Here is a 19,487-nt window from a genome sequence, read left to right on the forward strand (position 1 = left end):
AGTGTGCAGGGGTCTTGTGGGCCTGTTTTTATTGGTGTCAGTGTGTTTTATTTGGAATGGCTAAGACTTATGGTTACCTTTTAAAGAAACTACCTGTTTTCTAAGTACTTCTATGGTTTTAGTTTTCTGCCTTTTTGCTTCTGTTAATGTAAGAGATTTCTATTGCTTTACATCTTCACCATTATTTGCTAATTACAGTTTTTATCTTGACTAACAAATGGGATTATCTCATGATTTAACCTTCATTTCTCTAATGACATGCTTCCTTAGACAAGGCCACACCTCCTAAGCCTCCCCAAACAGCTACCAATTAGAGACCAAGTTATACAGTGCCTGAGCCCATGCAGGACATTCTCAGCCCAACAATGCGCCTTTGAATCTTGTTTGCCAAGATGTTTTATTGAGAATATATACTGGATTTTTGTCAAAACTTTATTGTCCAAGACAGGTTTTACTGTGTTGTAGCTCAGATTGTCCCCAGACAGACAATCTTTCTGCCTTAGCCTCCCAAGAGCTGTGACAACAGGTGTGTGTTGATGACCCTGTTTCTTGTGTTATTTCTGTTGTTGCTAGTTATTAAATGCATTACTTTGAGATAATTGCAAGATAGTCTCATATGTAACTATAAGAAAATATAGAGAGATCCTATGTCTTTTGCTAGAAAGAGTCCTTTGGTAGTGGCAGTACCTTGCACAGAATAGGACAGTGGCATGGTGGACATAATCCAACTTCCCCAGTTTTAGTTGTATTTGCTCTCTTAACATCTATGGAAATGATCATAAAATTTTTCATTTTTAGTTTGCTAATGTGGATTACATTAATTAGTTCTAGAATTTTAACCATTTATATTATGTTTTCTCCTTAAAGAACAATGTCCTTCCATTGCTTGGTACGCAGTTTCGAAAACTGTTCACCTGTTTTGCCCAGTTCTTTGGGTATTTCGGGAGAATATCAGTTTGGTTGTGTTACTCCATGTGTGGAATAGAAGTCCTAGAATATAATTTACTTTTTGCCTTGTATTTAATCCTAGTGCCTTCTGGAACTACAGAATGAAGCTGTGTTCATGTGGACTGCTGAACTAGAAAATGTAGCTACCCTCTGTTTTAAGGCTCTGGAAAACTCAAATTATGGGGTACGAGTCGCAGTATCTAAACTACTAGGAACAGTCATGGCTACAGCATTGATGCCGAAACAGGCAACAGGTATTGTCGCTGGCTAACCCTGCATTAAACTATTGTAGGTATGCGAAGGTTTAGAAAATGCTTTCTCCTAAATTAGTTATCACTCATGGAGGCCACTTTAAAGGCACTTAAATTGTGAGATGCCCTTTTCATCATACAAAAGAACCTAAATGACACTCCCTGATACTTTTGTGTGTGTGTGTGATAATGGTATACACGTTAGCACTGAGCATATTATTGGCATACTTATGAAATGGTTTGTATAATGATTATAGGAGTCTGGCATCTTATGTGCTGCTTTCCTTCAGTCTCTGGAACATAGATCTCCATTTATGCCACAGTGCTATCCTTCAGTCTTACTTGAACATTACTAGTCAGTATTGGGGGCAGCACTAATTGTATAGTGCCTTTGTTTTTGATTCCCAGTTCCATAGACATTTCAGGGATGATTATGACCAGTCCACATAACAGTGGGAAGAAATAATGTAGCAGGCGCTGAGTATCTTGAGCTCTGCTGTTCTCACCTTACCTGAACTCTACAGGGTAGAAAATAATTAGATGTGAGAGGGCTATAGGTTTATGTCCCAGCCCTCACAGTTATTAGCTGTTTGAGGTTCAGTTTAGTGATATGCTTTTCATTGTATGATACTGGTGAGGTAATGTTTTTACCTGCCATGTAAAAACTCTACTGTATAATTTATTTAACTCTCAAAAAAGCCCCATGAATTGTAAATATCATTGTTATTATCATTTAGAAATGAGGAATTTTCTCACTCATAAAATTTATATTTTTTAATTTATAACGAGGCTTATAGAGATTATGTAATGTGTGTTCTAAAAAAGTGTTCTGTTGAGTAGGTATGAAACTAAAACCCACACATCAGTTCCACATCCTGTATACGTAAACACAAGCTCTGCCTCGCCACAGAGCTTTTAGGGATCATCTTTACTTCTGTATGTGAAAGATTGTGTCATCTGCAACTTCATACTTGGAGTTTAACACACTGGTAACTGCAGGTTTTTGTTGGGGCTGAAGAGATAGCTCAGTAGCTAAGAGTACTTGCTACTCTTCCCAAGGGCCTGATTTCTTACCCCAGCACAGATATTGGGCAGCTCACTACCAACCCTCTAACTCTAGTGCCAGGGAGTCGATGCCTTCCTTTGTCCTCTGCACATAGGGCCTATAGACAGGAAGAAACATGCACTTAGACATAAGTAAAACTTTAAATGAAATCTTTAGAAAAAAAGAAAAGAAAAGGTTCTTTGTGTCGTCAGTTGGGGTAAGAGCTGTCAGCATGTCTGCAGTGGTGTCTGGTGTTCTTCTGTGCTGTGCAGGCATAACCCCCATCATGCCACTGTTCCCATCGAGTGGTTACGTCTTAGCTCCTTCCAGTTAGCTTTTTTTTTGCTTCAAAAATGAATCAAGCTTTTGCTGATAAGACACTGACCTTGTCCTTATAATAATACTCTTAAAATCATTCCTAGAACATTTGAGCTAGAATATTGGAAAGATTAGTCGTCCGTGCTGCGTAAACTCATTTGCTCTTAACCTTCCTTTCCTTCCTTAAAGTCATGCGGCAAAACGTGAAGCGAGCAACCTTCGATGAAGTCTTAGAACTCATGGCCACGGGATTTCTGCGCGGAGGGTCGGGTTTCCTAAAGAGTGGTGGAGAAATGTTGAAAGTTGGAGGGTCTGTTAATCGGGAAGTGAGAGTTGGTGTGACACAGGTTTGTAATGCACATGCCTGAGCGGGCTCTGTCTGGATCATTGCATGAAAGACTGTCGTAAGAGCAAATCGGAACATTTTAATAGCCTGCTTTCTTTGAAACATTTTTTTTTTTACCAATGAATGGATTAAATCCAGATTCCAAATCTCATCGCATACTTATAAGTAATGGTAGATTCTCCTTTTTTCTTATGTGTCTTTCGAGGTGTGTGTGTGGGGGTACTGTGAATTGATATTAGGGCCTTATACATCCTAGGCAAACAAATACCATACCACTGAGCTAGATCCTGGTCTGACAAGTAAATTCTTGATGTATAAATGTCTATGTTTACTATATGTACATAAATAGCTAAAAAATATTCTCAAATTTTATTTCACAACAAATAAGTTATAAAGTAGGCTTTGCCTAGCATGGTAGTGTAGGCCACAGGCTGAGACAGGGGGATCTTTAGTTCAAGGCCAGCCTAAGTCCCATCATGGACACTTTGTCTCAAAAAGTGAAACTAGATACAATATAATCCTTTAAAAAATAATAAAGAAAGACAGTTTTGTTTAGAACTAAATTTAGACATTACTAGTTTAGACATTTAGACGAACTTAGATTTCATAGGCCTTGTGATTTGATTGATTTATGCCTCTATTGGATTTGTCAGTGACTAATCTGTAATGAATTATAAAATCAAATATGACTTGGAATTATAATTTCAAAATAATAACTAATATTTACAAATATGATACCATCTAGTAAGTTTGCATGGCTCGTGGTCTTAGCATCACCATGAAGGTGTCTTGTCCCTGACACAAAATGTAAAGTGGAAGCCATCTGCTTATCTCAGGGAACTCTGGCAAGAATGCTGCAGCTCTTAGTATCTATTTGCAATGGTAACTTCCATTCCATAAGTTGTTACTTTGCTGATCCTGACTGAGTTTAGCTTTGCTGTCCACCTTAGCACATTCTCTTTACTTCTTCATGAGTCACTTGTCCTTGAGACTCTTACGGTGTTTTGACTTTGATTTTTAGATATAGTCTTTCACTCTGTTGCCCAGGTTGCCCTTGGACTTGAGGTGATTCCCCTGAAGGCTGAGATTACAGGCACACAATACAATGCCTGGCTCTTTTCAATAATTTTGTATTCAAGCCAGGCATAATAGCACGTGCCTTTAATCCTAGTAGAGGCAGGCAGTTCTTTGTGAGTTCAAGCCTGGTCTACATAGTGAGTTCCAGGCCAGCAAAGGCTCCATGAGACTCTGATTGCAAATGAACAAAAACAAACAAAAAGAATTGTTTCATTCAAACATTCTACCATTAATTCCTTTGGTAGAAGTTGTAAAAAGATGTGAAGTTTATCTCTGCTGTTTAATCTCAGGTCTAACTTGTGTTTGCTTCCATCGCTGTTTGGCTGTCGTTTTCTGTGCTGCTTTCCGTCGACGCAGAGGTACCTAAAGCTGTGTCTTAATGTGTTTCCTAGGCCTATGTTGTCTTCGTGACAACTCTGGGTGGCCAGTGGCTGGAGCGTAGCTTTGCCACATTCTTGTCCCACGTACTGGATCTGGTTTCCCATCCTCGAGCAACACAAACACATGTGGACGCTGTGTACTCCAGGCGATGTGTCTCCTTCATCCTCAGAGCTACTGTGGGCAGTCTGTTAGGTGAGAAAGCACAGATAGCAGCTGCCAAGGAAATTTGCCAGGCAATCGGAAAGCAGATGAAAGCTGTGGGTAAGTGAGACCTGATGTCATAACACGTGCTGCTGCTGACCCTAGACATTTATTTTACTTCTTCCTATCTTCCTTCCCTCCCGCCTCTCTTCCCCCTTTCCTTCCTGTTTCAGTTGAGTGTCTCACTGTGTGTCCCAGGCTGGCTTCAAACTTGTAATTTTCCTCTCATGTGTATCATATGCATGCCTGGTGCCTGTGGTGGTCAGGAGAGGGGCTTCAGATACCTCTAATTCTGAGTCACAGATGGCTGTGAACCATCATCATGTGTGTGCTGGCACAGACCCAGAGGGCAGCCAGTGCTCTTGGCCTCTGAGCCATTGTTCCAATTCCTTATGTCAGTTTTACTGAGTGATTTTTAAAAAAATATTAAAGCAGCATATAATTGTATTGAAACAAAGCTTTAAACTGAGCGGCATGTCGGTAAGGTTTGGGTTTAGGTTTGGGTTTTTTCTACTGCCTGAGCTACTTTTTAGTCTCCCAGAATGCACTGGTGTATTTTTATTTTTGTGGGATAATCTGTTGAAATTTTCCTGCTTGAAGCCTCTTATTATGTAAATATATATTTTTTTCCTGTTTTTCTTTCTCTTTTCTAATAGGCCTAATATGAAGACGTAGAAAGTAATAGTTACAGATAACTATAACCGCTTATAGGACATGTTGCGAAAAGTCAATAATTCATAATTTTAAGAAATAATATTTTAGATAAAATTGTATTTGACCCATAAACTTGTTTTTATTTGGGGATTTAATGTGACATTTTAGTGCTTATTACAACACGTCATGTTCGGATCAGGGTATTTGGTTTGTTCACCACATCAAAAGCGAACCACCTCTGCTGGAAACACTCAATATCCTCTCTCTTAGCTGTTTCCCTGTGGAGACATGACTGTATCTACATAGGTATGTTCCAGTGCTATAGGACATTCAGACTGGAACTTTATCCTCAACTGAAGCCCAGGAAAGAAACCCTGGTCAGAAAGGAGCTGTTCCCCGTCTCTGTGTATCACTAAGTATCTGAGCTATGAGAGCAGCAGCAAGCTCTAAATGAGCCACACGAAGCTCCTGCCTTTGTAGTTTATACTGCACTCAGGACCAGAGTCAGGCAAGGTACAAGCTGTGTGACAGTTTAGGTTTAACACCATTAGAAGTAGGCACTAATTTCTAATGAGGTAAATTATATTGCCCAGAAGAGGTCTTTAAAAATAAGGATATACCACATAAAAAAATAATCACTTAATTGTCTTATAGCATGAAAAAAATAAATTTTCAGTTTGGCTTTTTTTGGCATTTTAATAGCTTACTTAAAGTTTTTAAATACATAGGGATAGATAACTGAAAGTTATTAATGAAAGGGTGTTTGGATTAATGAGGTATTTTCTTAGATGTAGTTAAGGAGTAATCTATCCTATATTGACAACTGGAGGAAGACTCGCATGCTGCTTCAAGTATTTCAGTGTCAGCAGCATGTGTTAAGTGGCAGGCATAAACTAGCACGCTGGATGCAGTAGCTCAAAGTGGAGCTCATGGCCTGCCAGTCCAGGAATAACCATAAAGAGTTATGACTATCATTTTGTATTGTATATCTTTATTATCAGTTCACGGTGAACGAAAAAAAGAGAATATTTTATTGTCATGGAAATATTATTAGTTTTGCCAGCAGCGGTGGCACACTCCTTTAATCCCAGCACTTGGGAGGCAGAGGCAGGCGGATTTCTGAGTTTGAGGACAGTGTGGTCTACAGAGTGAGTTCCAGTATAGCCAGGGCTACACAGAGAAACCCTGTCTCAAAAAAAAAAAAAAAAAAACCTGGAAAAAAAAAAGAAATATTAGTTTTATGGCTGTAATTTAGCTATTTGACCTTAAAAAATAATCTTAATTACTGAATTAAGTACCATGATTATATCAGGGATTTATGAACCATGAGGTATTCTCAATTAGTAGTGGTTTGTCAAGGCATATTTAGTTGTCTCACATTTTAATTCTTGTGGCTATTAAAGGTTTGGGGAAGAGGCATGAAAGTAAGTGGGAGCAGGGAGGGGCGTCCCCATCAAACCTACGCCCCTGTCCTGGCGAATCCACTCTCTGGTCAGTAATTTGACAGTGATGCCGCCAGTCTATTGGAGCACTTGAAGCAGGAGTAGTAATAATAATTAACAACTAACATGCTATTTGTTAGGCATGTCCTGAAACGGGATGAGTTGTATATATGCATCGTCAGCACAGGCACCTTTGAGACTGATGAGGAAGACTCTGCTATAGCAGAGTCGAGTAGCGCGCCCATCACAGAACTTACATGAAGTTGCTATTAGAGCCCAAGTCTTGTACCCCCAAGTCTGCCTTTGTTGCTGGCTTGTTTGTGTTTATTGTCTGTGGTGTTAGGGATTGAACCCAGGACCACAAGCGTACAAGGCAAGCTCTTTGTCACTGAAGTATGTCCATGTTTCTGAGCCTACTTTTGTAAAACATCAGGGATTCCTGCTCCTCCTTATTTATATATGCATCTTCCATGTGTGTGACACACACACACACACAATGTATCCTAGCATCGCTGTGACTCTGTTCAACAGCGTTTGAATGTCCATTCAGGGCTGGTAGGGTAGCTCAGCAGTTAAAGGCACTTGCCACTAAGCTTCATGACCTCCTGAGTTCAGTTCCTAGGAAAACTGTGGAAGGAGAGAACTAACTCCAGCAAGTTGAGGCTTCCACGTGCAAACTATGCACACACATACCTCTTTCCCTAAAAAGTTTAAAGCCAACTCACTTTAGTTCCTAGTTATTTAATCTGCCACTAAGCAATAAACTGCATAGTTTTCAGCATGCAGGAATCAAATGGTATGAAAAAGAATACAGACCACGTAAAGCCAAGCAATTAGCACGATTTGTTTCACCCATCAAATGCCTGGTCTTGTGTTTTCAGAAGCAGTAGTGAACGATACAAGCAGTGAAAACAAATCGGGGACAGCAGACATTGCAGCCAGCCAGCACGTCATGGTCTGTGCCCTGCAGGAGCTTGGGAGCCTGGTGCAGAGCCTGAATGCCACCGCCTCTCCTCTTATTCAGGAAGCATCCATAGGTACAGCATCCTCTCATTATCATGACTAGCAGATCTTTGGGCTTTATTTAAATTAATCTTCACAGTGATTGGAATAAAATACTGAAAGTTTTGAGAGAGTTCAGCTGTGAAAATTGATTCTAATTGACCAAAATTTGTTGAAGACTTTAATATAATTAATTTTATAGCAACTCTTTTACATTTTGAAGGAGGTTCTTTGTAGCTCTAACTGGCATAGAACTCACTGTATAGATGATCATCTCAAAATCAGAAATCTGCTTGTCTCTGCCTTCCATGTGCTGAGATTACAGGTGTGAGCCAATGCTCCCAGCTTCAACTTTTATATATTGCTAGATGCAATTGAATTATGTTGTATTACGTTACATTACATTATATTCTTCATGCAATGTGTTCCTTTAAAGTACTTTACTACTTATGAACCACATATATGCTTGTTGGCAAAGCTGGGGAACTGTGAAATTATGAGGCTTGTTATTTGATTTATTAAATTATACTGACATTGTTTTTGTTTGGTTAGGAGTAAGGTTTTGAGGTTTTCTTTCTAGGACTTTTGGAGATTGTGACGTCAGTGCTTCTTCACCCAAGCATGGCTGCTCGGCTTGCTGCTGCCTGGTGTCTGCGTTGTGTAGCTGTGGCACTGCCCTTCCAGTTGACACCATTTCTGGATAGGTGTGCAGAACGGCTCAACAACCTCAAGACATCCCCAGAAGCTGTTAGTGGATACAGTTTTGCAATGGCTGCCTTGTTGGGTGGAGTGCATCAGTGTCCTTTGGGCATTCCTCATGCCAAAGGAAAGGTAGGACACAGATGTCAGCAAGCTCACAGGCTCACAGGCGGGCTTTGTCCTCACTACAGTGCTGCTGCCTTTACTGCTGAGCTGGGCAATGAGAGGGCAGTCGGAAGTGTAAACTACAGTTCACAGACCCTAGCTAACACTGCATAGTTAGTTATAGTTATAGTTATAGTTATAGTTATAGTTTTATAGTTATAGTTATAGTTATAGTTATAGATAGTAATAGTCCTCCTAGGGATAGTAGGGATGTTTTCTGGGTATAGTATCATGTTACAGTTTCTGTAATGATCACTTACAGCTCAGAACCTTTATTTCTGTTTTTTTAAGTGTGTATCTGAGTGTTGCTATGTTGCCCAGTGGGCTTGAGCTCCAGTGTTTAAGCAGCCCTCCTGTCTCTGCCTCTTGAGTAATATGGCTATAGGTAGGTGCCACTGTACCTGGTGTTCTGTCAGTTTTTAAAAATAAAAAATCACATTGCTATGTCTAAAAGTGGCAAGGAATATTTTATTGTCATATTTAGTATTTGACAATAGTTAGAAGTTAAATTGTTCTTAATAAGTCATTACTCCTTCCCCTCATTTTCTTTCTAGTGTATATATTAGGTAACATATATACTATATAGTATAACACACACACGCATGCACACATGCACACACATACACACACACACACACACACACACACACATACACACAATCATATATACCATAGTGTAAAATACTATCCTGTTCTCTAGGAATCTTAAGTTTGTGTAGAAACCCTGTCTGCATCTTAGCTTGGCTGGGTACGTGCTTCAGTTCTAAGGTGTGCTTTTCTCTGGCATATTATGCGCCATCCACCTGCTGCTTGAGGATCTGAGACTTTCATCATCTTTGCACTTTGATTGTGTTTCATTCTTGGAGTTCTCTGTCTCCATGTTTCTCACATCATTCCACATTTGTCTAGTGGTTCCAAGGGGCTACCTGGTACTCAGAATAAAATAGAATCTTCTGTCAGATTGACAAATAATTAGAACTCATACTTTGTGGCCTGCCTCTCCATTCTGAATTCCCCCTGTTGTGCTCAGATTAACTCTCCTGGTTTTTCTCATGGCCTTTAGCTTTCTGGCCTTCTTTACAGTAACATTCTTATTCACGCTGTCAAACTTCAACCTGTTTGCTTTCAGGCCCAGGATCAATCTCCTTCCTGAATTCTCATTCAAAGCTACTTGGTCTATGGTAGCTTTCTTTGTCATCATCTAGTCTATCCTGTTTTACCATTTAATCGTATGCTATGTTCTCCTTCATTTTCCCTGAATCTTCTCCATCCAGGCTCTGGGTTCTGTAAGAGTAGCTTAAAGGCAGATGCATCGTAGGCCTTCAAGATGAGGATGGTGGTACCAGTAAGTACTATATCTAATAAGTGGTTACCTAGGCAAGCACCAGTTTTAGTCCTGTAGTAACGTGCTTGATCCTGGCAAAGAGAAGTTAACACTCCTGTTTTACCAAGGAGGGAACTAAGGCAGGAGGTTAAGTTGGCATTGTTAGAAAGTCAGTCTGTGGTGCAGTTAGGATGCAGCCTGGGCAGTGCGGCTCTGGAGATTATTCTAGCCACCACACTCTGCTCTCCTAGGTGTCAGCTGTGACGGGAGCAGAGTAGCTTTCTCTTCGGCTGGTAGCAAGAGCTGTTAACAAGAGCAGGAAGGGCAGCCTCATCCTTAATAACATATACAAGCTCTCTGTTTCGTTATTGCTTTTCATCAGCTTCTCTAAATTAAAATCCAGTTTAAAACTTGTCTTGCAGATGGTGGTCAGCATTGCTGAAGATCTGTTACGAACCGCTGCCCAAAACAGCAGGCTGTCCCTGCAACGTACCCAGGCTGGCTGGCTTCTTCTGGGAGCCCTCATGACTTTAGGTATAAGCATTCTAGCTGACTCCATACCTGTAGGGTGTACTATAGAGCAGATTTAGCTATTATTTGGGAGAAAATATCTCATTTTAGTAATTACATTTTTAGTTCAAACTTTTCTCAAGTTTCACCTTTCCCAAAAGAACAGCTAATGGAGTTAGCTTGGAGTTACAGAGAGAGTGAGGCTGTGGGGAGGAAATGTGACTACCTGAAGTGGAATCAGGGTTTTGATAGTGGCAGAGTCCTGTTTCTGCACTCCTGTTGGTGCTCTGGGGAGAGGTGCATATGTGCTTCGCTCTCCTGAATGCTGTGATGAATCATGGATACAAAGTTTAGCCTTATGCATAGGACAGAAGCGCGGATTGCAGTAACGACTATAGACACTTGTCAGTGTACCTGCTCCCACAAAGTGTGTGTACACACTAAGATGTTGTTCACTCTTTTGAAGTCTGTCTAGCAGGCATTATATTGACTTGTTTTCTACAGAAAACAAAGTGGTAACTTTTTCCAGAAGTTTATGGTTTATGGTAAGTATTTTATTGTTATTATTTAAATGAATTTCTTAGGAATGTAAACACTGTGTTTCTCCATGTAACTAACCACATACTGCCCCCAAATGCAGGAGCATGTATGCATAAGAGCAAGTATATATGTTCATATTCGTATGTGTGTATGGAAAAACTCTCACTAAACATTATTATGGATAATGTAGAATACATCATTCTGAATGTATTCAGGGAAATTTTAATAACACCTTGTATGCATGGTTACTAAAAATACCAATACTTTAGAATAACTTTTCTTGTGTCTTAGTACTCACTTAGTTTATGCACTGGGAAAAAATCTGAAAGTGAAGTAAATTTTAAGTGTAGAAATAGAGTGACATGGTGGAAGGCTGGGAGAGGGCATGTCAGAGCCCTTGTCCTTCTCTGCTCTCCTTGGTCTGCTTTTTTGGTGTGTTTAATTTATTGAAACAGGATCTCATGGTGTCCTGGCTGGCCTCAGGCTCCTCTGTGGTTGAGTTCACCTCGGACTCTGGGCCATCTACATCCCATGGACTCTACACCCATGTCCTGGGTTAACAGGCATGCATTGCCACGCCACTGGGCCTCACTTTGTTTGAGATTTGTTTTGTGTGTTATAACTGCATTCTAGTATTCTTCGTTGTCTCGCCTAGGACCGTCTGTTGTTCGTTACCATCTACCCAAGATGTTGCTGCTGTGGCGGAACGTGTTCCCTCGCTCTTTAAAGGAACTGGAGGCTGAGAAGGCCCGGGGGGATTCTTTTACCTGGCAGGTCACGCTGGAAGGTCGAGCTGGGGCTCTTTGTGGTAAGAACAGAAAACACTGCACGTTCAGAAGTTCTTATACTGCTACTACTCAGTGATATTATTCATTAAAATATGCATGGTAGAAAAAAAATCAGTTTAAATTTTTATTTTAGTATCTGTTGTTAAATATATGGACTCTCAGATTACAGAAGCTGTATAAATAACTCCAGTTTGCTACTATTAAGTAGTAAAAATGAGCCCAAGACTCAGGAAGTTCAGTTACAGTGTTTAGGGGGAGCTGGGGCCCATGCACCTTTATTTTCCGTGGTTACAGTTCTCATCTAGCAAAGATCCAACACAAACAGAACCTCAGGTTGACAGAGATGACCTTTGCATTATGAAAATCACTTCTTTGGGCATGATTTTGCAGTGTGCAGATGTTACCATTTGTTCAGACATCTGCATTTCAGAAAAGGTGGATGCAGTGGGGTGGGTTTGGGAGTCAGCAAGTTCCAGGCAAAGCTCACCTTTTATTTCCTTTGGGAACTAGAATGTCCTCGGACCTATGCTCTGTTTTGGTTTTTCCTAGCATAAAAAATGCTTCTTGCCCAGAGTTGGAGAGGACGTTTCGGGGTCAGGTGGCCAGGCAGGGCTGCCGTTGTGCTTCCTCACAGCTGAGGCGTGCTTGGCCATAGCTATTCTGCTAAAGTATGAGAAAAGAAAGTCTTTCTCTGTGGAGCATCTCTTCGCCCCAGTCCTGCCTTAACCTGCATTCTTTGTAGTCATCGGAATTCCTTTCCAAAATCTCTCTAACACAGCTTCCTCCTCCATTTCTGTTTCCATTCTTTTTCTGATCTTTCTTTCTCTCTTTCTCTCTTTCTCTCTCTCTCTCTCTCTCTCTCTCTTTCTTTCTCTCTTTCTTTCTTTCTTTCTTTCTTTCTTTCTTTCTTTCTTTCTTTCTTTCTTTCTTTCTTTCTTTCTTTCTTTCTTTCTTTCGTTGTTCCTGGCTCTTAGTTTGACATGGCTTCACAGCCTTCTATTTTGTAGTAATTGAAAACTGTAAATGTCTTTACTACTATCTAATGTTTAAAGTTTACTCGGGCTCACAAGGATTTTTCTAATCTTAAAAATATTTTCTCTAGCCATGAGGAGTTTTGTTGCACATTGTCCTGAACTGCTAACTGAGGATGCGATTAGGAAATTAATGACTCCTATCGAATGTGCCATGACCATGATGTCACAGTAAGTAAACAATTTGGATGAAGCTAACGCCTTATTTGGGTGTGTTTGTGGTGAGTGCATATGTGTGTGCATGTTCACATGTACGTATGTGTAGAGGTCAGAAGAGGATGTAGGGTGTCTTCCTCAGTCACGTTTTACTTTATATATTGAGGCAGGGACCCTCACTTGAACCCAGAGCTCACCATTGCTGTTAGTCTTGCTAGTCAGCTTGCTCTGAGGATCCTGTTTCTGCCTCTGAACAGAAACTCTTTGCATTTCAGATGGGGCAGCATGCCTACCCAGCATGTATGTGCATACTAAATGGTTCAGACTCTGATCTTCACAGACACCTTATTTTATGTATTAAATAAAAATGTAGTTAGCATCTTTGTACTTCTCAATTCATATAGAAAGCATCTAAATTTGTAAAGTGAATTTAAAAGTTGTATCAATGGTGTCATTTAAAACACATTGAATTCTGAAGTGTTTCTGTTAGCTTTGTTATTATTGATCATAAAACAAACAAAATAGATTAGCCTGTCAGTATACTTTGGAGGTTTATCAATGCGTTCCTAAATGACCTTGTTAATTGTTAATGCATAGTGCTTGTTCTAACGACTAACAGATCCCAACTTGGCTTTTGATATTGTAGCATTCCATCTGTCATTAAGGCCCACGGAGCCCATCTGAAAGCTAGTGCCGCAATGGTCCGGTTAAGACTTTATGATATCTTGGCTTTATTACCTCCAAAAACTTATGAAGGTAAATAAACTGTACAATATCTGATAAGATTCTTCAGTGTGCCTCTGGGTTCTTGGTAGTATTAGAGTTGTGACCAGGACTCCTCTTTGAACTTGCCTTGCGAGAGGTAGCCACCATCTGACTTCTCTTCCTGTAAAGGCATTCATATTTATTGACTTCTACATCGTATTTTGGCACCTATCCCAAGCTCTTTACATATATTATGATGTTGCTGTGACTCTAGCCCGGCTTAAGAGGTAAAACACCTGTTCTCTAGATCAGGAGTCTCAGGTAAAGAGAGCATTCACCTACATGTTAGAGTCGGTAACTGACACGATGTGCATAAAAACACAACTGACTTGGACTTAGCGTCTATGTTTAAATCACCATTCCCAGTTACTTCGTATGCACTGTAATACTGCATATTTAGGTATCTATGAAGGAGAATAAGAATTTACTTGGCAGAAATAAAATACATAAAGTGATACCATCAAACCATTAATTTCTCTCTGATACAACTAAGCCTAAGAACTTTGATGGGTCCTGCTTCAGTGTTTGTATGTATTTGACTATTAATAAACGATGATGTCATGTCGCATTTAATATTGTTAAAATAAAGGTTCTGTTCACTATTTGCATTTTTCTATTACTTTTAGTTTGTGCTCAGACTGCCTCATAATAAAAGGGAAAATACTGTTATTATTTATTAAAACCAGTACATGCCAGGCCTAGTGGCACAGGTCTGTAATCTTAGCTACTTGCTGGGCCTAGACACTAAGGTCATAAGTTTCAGACCTTTTTGGTTGCAGAGTGAGTTTAAGGCTAGCCTGTGTGGTATACTGTCCTTAAACTAAGAAGTGAGGAGCTGGGAGATCTAGCCTTGTGGGAGAGCATTTGCCTAACATCTGTGAAGCCCTAGGCTCCTCACAAGTGTTTGGGTGGGGAAATCAGTATTAAAATAGTTAATATAATTTTAGGATCAGCATAGTACAGCATGCGCCTGTAGTCTCAGTTGCTTGTGGCTGAAGTAGGGGATCACTTGAGCTTGGGACTTGAAGGCCTGCGGGGCAGGGTAGTGAGACTCTGTTTTTTTTGGTGGGAATGAGAGAGAGTGGGGAAGGGACAGTGAGAGGAGAAAGGAAATGGAAAAAAAACAGTATGGGTGTTTTACAAAGATATGTGAACTAAGTTTACTCCTGTCAAACACAGTGCTGTTCTTTGTAGACATGAAAATTATTTCAACCTGCTCTGCCGTTGTGTATTTTAGGGTCTTTCAATGCACTTCTTAGAGAGCTGGTGGCAGAGTTCACTCTGACTGACAACTCGGCCAACACAACTACCTCCCTCCTTCGCTCCCTCTGCCACTATGACGACAGCGTTCTCCTGGGCTCCTGGCTTCAAGAGACTGATCATAAATCCATTGAAGACCAGGTAGGGAAATGTACCAGGACACAGAAGCACCAGCACAATCCATTTCAGGAGAAGATAGCCTGTGCCACCACAGAAGCTCTCACTTCACTTTCGCACGCACATTCACAGCTTAGAGGTGGGCCAGTGCTGAAAAGGCTAAAGGTAGTGGTAGAATTTGGCAAAATGTATCATTTCAGTGTCATTGTATTTAGATATTTGGCTGTGGCAATGACAAAACTCAGGTTTAACTGGCTTTTTTTTTTTTTTTTTTTTTTTGGCTAGTGTTTTGTTTTATTAGGTTTGTAACAAGTTAGGAAGAAAGGAGAGTTAATAGATTGCCAAGTTAGAACCAAATAAATTATTTTTATTAAATAAACAGAAAACCAGACTGAACCAGCCATGGTAGCACATGCCTTTAATACAAGTGCTGCAGAGGCACAGGCAGAGAGGCAAAGAGGCAGAGAGAGAGACAGAGAGACAGAGAGAGACAGAGAGAGAGAAAGAAGAGGCAAGGGCAGAGGCAGAGAAGCAGAGGCGAGTAGGTCTCTTCTGAGTCCATGGCCAACCTGGTTTACATGGAGAGTCTGAGCCAGGGCTACATAGGAAGAACCTACCTAAAAACCAATACAAAAAAAAAAAAAGTTAAATGCTGCTTTGAATCATTTTTGTAAGTTCTGTTACAATGAAAACAATTTTGCTCTCAGATTAATGTGGGCAGTAAAAAAATGCTTAAGAGAAACATGACTTTCCTTATGACTCAATAAGATGATTCTGATAGTAACATTTTTTTAAATGGCAAAACTGTATTTTCCTCTGCTTAAGAGCTGTCAGGTCTAATCACGTTTTGCTCTTCCGCTGCTTTATTCTTGGTGTCCAGTGCTTAGTGAGTGAGTTTCCTAAAGTAGATTGTGGATGATGCTTATTTCTTCTCTGACAGCTCCAGCCAAACAGTGCATCTGGAAGTGGGGCTCTGGAACACGACCCTTCTTCCATTTACCTACGGATACCTGCTGGTGAAGCCGTGCCGGGTCCTCTCCCTCTCGGAGTCTCAGTAATTGACGCATCTGTGGCTCTTTTCGGTGTTGTGTTTCCACATGTTTCTTATAAGCACAGGTTAGTGAAACGTTAGCGGAGTAATTTTAGTCAATATAAGTTATATTTAAGAATAGACTTTTCCATCAAGCGAATTCCACAATAACAAAAGTTATAACTTAAGAAATGCTCTCATAAATGTAATGGCAAATTTATAGGTACATGATAAAATAAATTGGCTGTAAATTCCATGTAACTTGAAGGTCTTTTAAGACTTGGCTCTGTGCACTATCATCTAGTACCTGCTGTTTGTGGGCCATGTCTTACCCAACAAAGTTTTCATTTTAATGGTTTATCAGTTTCTAAATTAAACTGCATCTCTAATTAGAGTTGTCTCCTTCGTAATTCTATTCCTGAACAAGTACGCGTGTGGGAAGTCGACTATTTGATTGTTCTGTGATAAGTCCAAGTCTGGGACACAGAAACCAGCAGAGCTGCTTTTTCTTGTTGCATGAGGATTTTGGTCTGCTGTATTTTATGTCCACAGCCACCATTCCTAACTCTGCCAGCACTTTGTATACTTGTGATTTCCCAAAATGGAAAAAAATGAATTAATGTCAGACTCTTTCAAATTACTTAACTTCTATAAAATATGACTTAAAGTAATATTGTTTAGATGCAAAAGATAATATATCTTTAAATGTGTAGGTTACTTGAGGAATTGCTTTTAGCTATTTGTTTTTTATATTTAAGCTTGATATCATTAAATACAATTGATTTCCACATAAATGTTAAACAACATTAAAGTTGAAAAAAACTGTATGTATTATATATACTCAATATCCTTGCTTTAAATAAGCACATTCAAATCCCAGACTTTGTGGTTTTTTAATTGTTCAGTCTGTCTTGAAATGTCTCTAAGCCTGTCTTGAAATGTCTCAAAGCTTCTGGTATGGTAAGATATGGGGTACAGTTTTTTTCTATGTAAGAACATTTAAAAATGTCTTTAAGTTTCTTTGTTTTATGATAGGTATGTTTTTCCTGCATGTGTGTATGTACAATATACCTGATGCCAGAGTCTATCAGGAGGGTCTGCATACCCTGGAACTAGAGGTTTACATGGTTGTGAGCTACTGTGTGGGTGCTTGGAACTGGCCATCCCTCCAGCTCATGTGTAGGGTTTTAAAGATGCAAAGAAACAAACAAGCAAGCAAACAAACTAGAACCTAGGCTACACAGAGTTTAAGGTTAGCCTATGTTATATAGAGGGACCCCTTATCAAAATAAGAAAAGAAAAAAATTCTACTCGGCCTGAGGAGTTGGCCCTGCAGGTAAAGAGACTTGCTGCCATGCCTGACAACCTGTTTTCCAGCAGAAGGAGAGAACTGACTCCTACAGATCAGCCTCTGACTTCCACAGGAGTACCCTGCACGTTTATCCATGCACAGATACACTAAATAACTATATAATATGTAATACAAAGTTTTAAAAGGTATGCCCATCTTTTCTTTCCAATTAAAAATTATCCACAGAAGTAGATAATGGTTATTATTCTGATCTATTAAAAATACTTTGAGGAGAAAAGGTGCAGTGACATATGACTGAGACTTCTGCAGCTCGGGCCCTAGGGAGGCTGAAGCAGCAGGAGAAAGAGTTCGAGGATAAGCCAAGCAGCTTGTCCAACCTTGTGTAAAGAGAGAAGGGGAGGGACTAACTCACGGGCCTCACATTAGTCACTGCCAAATATCTGAAACACTTAACAGAGAATCCGTTTGCTTGGCTTAGAGGTTACGCTCCCTGATTAGATGGCTGCACTGCCGTGTTCCTGCTGTAAGGTTCATAGGATGGAAGTACATCACAGAGCCACACTGCTCACTTCATGTCTAGAAAGCAAAGTGAGAGAAAGAAGGAAGAGGCCAGGGTCTCACTGCTCCCCAAGGGCATGTCCCCAGTGCACTGGTGACCTCCTTCCAGCCTGCCACTGCTTACCAGAGCTACCCTGGGGTTCCAGTCTTTTCCACATAGCTCTTTGGTGGACAGTCATGGGGCCAACTGTATCATACGCTACAAGCCAGGGATTTTGCTGGACATACTTATGACCTCTGGAATTATGTACTATTTTTTTGATAATTGAAATTTAATATTTAGTGTCCTTTTTGTTCTAATACATGAGTATGTATTAATATAGGAGATAAAGGTTGGCTTTGAATCAATTCTGGGGATGAAATGGATACAGTCCAGGGGCATAATTGATAACTGGTTTATATTCTTATCTTTATTTTTAAGCCATATTTAAATAAAAACCACTAATGAGCCGGGCGTGGTGGCGCACGCCTTTAATCCCAGCACTTGGGAGGCAGAGGCAGGCGGATTTCTGAGTTCGAGGCCAGCCTGGTCTACAGAGTGAGTTCCAGAATAGCCAAGGCTACAAAGAGAAACCCTGTCTCGAAAAACAAAAAGAACAAAACAAAACAAAACAAAAAAACCAACAACAACAACAAACAAAACCCGCTAATATACTAATGTGATTTTATCCCATTACTATAGGTTACAAATGCTGGATCACTTTGCTGAATGTGTTAAGCAAGCCAAAGGTGTCCGCCAGCAGGCTGTGCAGCTTAACATATTTACTGCTGTTCTTAGTGCACTGAAGGTATGAACTCTTACAGCATGATAAATATTCTGGAACATGGCAATGTGTTTTAAAAAGCCAGGTATATCAAGCTTATTCTAGCACTTAACATTTAGTTATGCTCTTGATAATGGTGATGTTTTATTTTAAATAGTTTTTCAGACTTTTTTTTTTAAGATTTATTTATTTTATTTATATGAGTACACTGTAGCAGTCTTCAGACACCCCAGAAGAGGACATCAGATCCCATTACAGATTATGAGCTACCATGTGGTTGCTGGGATTTGAACTCAGGACCTCTGGGAACACAGTCAGTGCTCTTACCCACTGAGCCATCTCTCCAGCCCCAGACTTTTTTTTAATGATTTACATAGTGTGTGTGTGTGTGTGTGTGTGTGTGCTGTACAGATGGTTGTAAGCCTTCATGTGGTTGTTGGGAATTGAATTTAGGACCTCTGCTTGCTCCAGTCAACCCTGCTTGCTTTGGTTGGCCCCACTCACTCTGGCCCAAAGAGCTATTTATTATTATAAATAAGTACACTGTACCAGAAGAGGGCATCAGATCTCATTATGGGTGGTTGTAAACCACCATGTGGTTGTTGGGATTTGAACTCAGGACCTTCGGAAGAGCAGTCAGCACTCTTACCCGCTGAGCCATCTCACCAGCCCGATAATGGTGATTTTATGTTAGCTTAATGAACTTACTAGAAACTTTATATTGGGTTTATTATAACTAAATTGATATTTTATATTTTCGTAATTCAAAAGTTCTGATTTCAATTTGAACTTCAAATTTTACA

The 19,487-nt window shown here is 40.0% G+C and overlaps 1 protein-coding gene across 1 annotated transcript in view; it reads left to right on the top strand.

Moving 5' to 3' along the window:
* Heatr5b (HEAT repeat containing 5B) overlaps positions 1–19,487 on the top strand; it is a 77,670-nt gene that overhangs the window by 6,211 nt on the left and 51,972 nt on the right. Inside the window, exons 6-17 of the mRNA XM_085833053.1 lie at positions 1,031–1,202; positions 2,752–2,909; positions 4,378–4,627; positions 7,545–7,700; positions 8,246–8,496; positions 10,276–10,387; positions 11,559–11,711; positions 12,794–12,893; positions 13,525–13,634; positions 14,881–15,044; positions 15,961–16,136; positions 18,603–18,708. Of these exons, the coding sequence (XP_085689179.1) occupies positions 1,031–1,202; positions 2,752–2,909; positions 4,378–4,627; positions 7,545–7,700; positions 8,246–8,496; positions 10,276–10,387; positions 11,559–11,711; positions 12,794–12,893; positions 13,525–13,634; positions 14,881–15,044; positions 15,961–16,136; positions 18,603–18,708 (1,908 nt within the window). The remainder of the gene's footprint in view (positions 1–1,030; positions 1,203–2,751; positions 2,910–4,377; positions 4,628–7,544; positions 7,701–8,245; positions 8,497–10,275; positions 10,388–11,558; positions 11,712–12,793; positions 12,894–13,524; positions 13,635–14,880; positions 15,045–15,960; positions 16,137–18,602; positions 18,709–19,487) is intronic.

This window comes from Mus caroli, unplaced genomic scaffold, assembly GCF_978045245.1.
Source record: "Mus caroli unplaced genomic scaffold, Mus_caroli_1 scaffold_18, whole genome shotgun sequence".
Classification (NCBI taxonomy): Eukaryota; Metazoa; Chordata; class Mammalia; order Rodentia; family Muridae; genus Mus; species Mus caroli.